The 2,385-nt window shown below is 33.5% G+C and overlaps 1 protein-coding gene across 33 annotated transcripts in view; it reads right to left on the bottom strand.

The window, feature by feature from the left end:
* The window catches only part of CAMK2D (calcium/calmodulin dependent protein kinase II delta), a 329,629-nt gene that overhangs the window by 51,544 nt on the left and 275,700 nt on the right, over positions 1-2,385 (bottom strand). For 11 of the 33 annotated variants that reach the window (XM_017847773.1, XM_017847980.1, XM_017847837.1 and 8 more), the window contains exon 14: positions 108-167. The exons of the other annotated variants lie outside the window; for them this stretch is intronic. In XM_017847773.1, the coding sequence (XP_017703262.1) occupies positions 108-167 (60 nt within the window). The remainder of the gene's footprint in view (positions 1-107; positions 168-2,385) is intronic. 33 annotated transcript variants of the gene reach the window in all.

Consider the following 2,385-nt stretch of genomic DNA (forward strand, 5'->3'; position numbering starts at 1 on the left):
TAAATTTAATTTAAAAAAAAAAAAAAAAAAAAAAAAAAAAAAAAAAAAAAAAAAAAGAAAGAAAAGGTAAAGAACTTAAGAAGGGTTACAAAAGAGTCCAGGTATACCAGCGCCGGGGTAGGAATATTTTCTTTGGGGCTGGTTACCACGTTGGCTTTGTTGTTTATCTGTGGGTATGCAGAAAATAGAAACAGAGATGCCTTAAACCCCTTGGTAGCCAATATCTCTAGACGCAGCATGTCTACATGGAGATGTAGACATGAAGATAAAGAGCCACTGAAGATGAACGTGAAAGACATGGTGACGACTGACAGGAATGATGATCGCTAGTCTCCGATGGTCACACACAGGCTGGACCATGTCCGTGACGGTGCAATGAGAAAACAGACGTATCTGCTGTTGCTATGCCACCTTAGCAAACAAAGAACTGCTTCAATGGAGCTCCAATCAGGTTTCAGAGTATGAAATGAATATAACCATTCTCATACTCTTCAAGTGGATTCTGTTTCCAAGCTTCCAATTGTTCACTGTTATAAATACATTTCTTTCTTCCCCCATTTTATTCTTGAGCCTGAAGTCACACATAGATGATCTTTCTCTGGGGATCCATCATTACTTTGCTTAGGAGCAATTAAATTATCCAATGAAAATTTAGGTCTTTGATAAAATGCTGGTGTCACAATAGCTTTTAAAAATGATAAGTGTAGATCTGCTTTAAAAATTACATCTTCAATTATTAGTGGGGAAATCAAACTTTTATGTTGAATGTAAAAGGATTTTAATTTTACAGTTGTGTAAGAGGAAAATACTACATTTTCTGTCACAATGCTACTGCTATCACTGCAGAATATATTTGGTAATATCATTCCCTTGCTTTAACATAACTGGATTTGACTTTAAAGAATATATTATTACCACTGTGGAAGCTGTGTGGTAAAAGCAACTCAGAGGATCAATAAGTACTCTAACGGTTCACAGAGAAGACTCTTTGTAGACAGTGGCAACCAGAAACTACAACTGAGTCGGGGCACCAAGAATCAAAGACTAAAAAGTAATAATCAACATTCTTTTAAACTCATGCGTGACAACTTATATTATGGTTCTCAAACAAAAATATAAGGTAACATTCATTTTCTTACACTATAGTATCTAGGTATTTTATTTATTACTTTCTAAAGGAATACACCTCCACTATTTTGATATAAATATATAAAAGGATGTAAAGAGAAACATATACTATATAAAATAAGTGAGTATCAAATGAGCATTTACGAGTGGTGACACCAGTTTAATTGTTTGGGTTTTCTGGGAAGTCTATACCTGATAACTATGTATCCTGTCAAAACTAGTATTGAGAGGAAGAAAGTATCATAAATTAATTTAAATACGTAATATTTTTCCTTCATTTTCATTTCCATTTGTGTGATTACTAGTATCGTTATTTTTACAATAAGCTGTGACACTGTGCTGTTTGACCTGCAGGAAAGGATAGAAAACTTCTAAACTTTCCTTTACTGGAAAATTCTATAAATGTTGTCATCAATCTATATTTTGCAGATAGTTAAAACCTTTTTTCCCTTTAAATCAAAGTGCACAGAATTTAACATGATATTGTGCAAGAGCCAAAGAGATAAGAGGTAAAAAGTCTATTAAAGAGGGATCAAAATTCAGTATTTATGTTAGTACAGGGTACGTGAGAAAAGAGGAGGGATGCACACACAAATAAATTCCTATTCGGGAAACGTGCTGGGCAAAACATAGTTGGCTTCCTGTCAAATGAACAGGGGCACTTATGGTTAAAGCACCATATGTATTTAATATGCTATATTTAGTTTATATCAGTGAATGCAAATGAAAGAAATATTCTGAGATACTTTATGTCTCTTTTGAGATACGATACTTGATTTTTTTCTAGGATATGGTTGCCAAGAACTGCTTTATTTTAGTGAAAATGTCCCACTTGCACACCTATGCATACAAACTTATCTATACAAGTGCACATGTTCCCCCCTCCCATACACACACACCTACACACATTTACATATAGATACACAGCATATACACACCATCATCTCTTCCAGATGAAGGCCATTCTGTCTGGGTGAGCCATTCTTTATTGTTAGGTATGGGAAACATGAGTTAAATGAATATGTGCCTCAACCACACTTTTGATCATGTTTAATGTGCAGTTAAAGCTTTTTTGTTAATGTAAAGATTAACTAAATGATTTTTTTCTATAAAAAATCTTTTGGAGGTATTCATAAGATTAATTTATTGAAAACTAATAGGAGAATTTCTAAGTAAAAGGCAAGAAGACATTCTTTTCAAAGAGTCAAATATAAAGCATGGGTTCGACCCCAAATGTCTTTTTTTTTTTTTTTTTTT

Source organism: Rhinopithecus bieti, unplaced genomic scaffold (genome assembly GCF_001698545.2).
Source record: "Rhinopithecus bieti isolate Rb0 unplaced genomic scaffold, ASM169854v2 scaffold_947, whole genome shotgun sequence".
Classification (NCBI taxonomy): domain Eukaryota; kingdom Metazoa; phylum Chordata; class Mammalia; order Primates; family Cercopithecidae; genus Rhinopithecus; species Rhinopithecus bieti.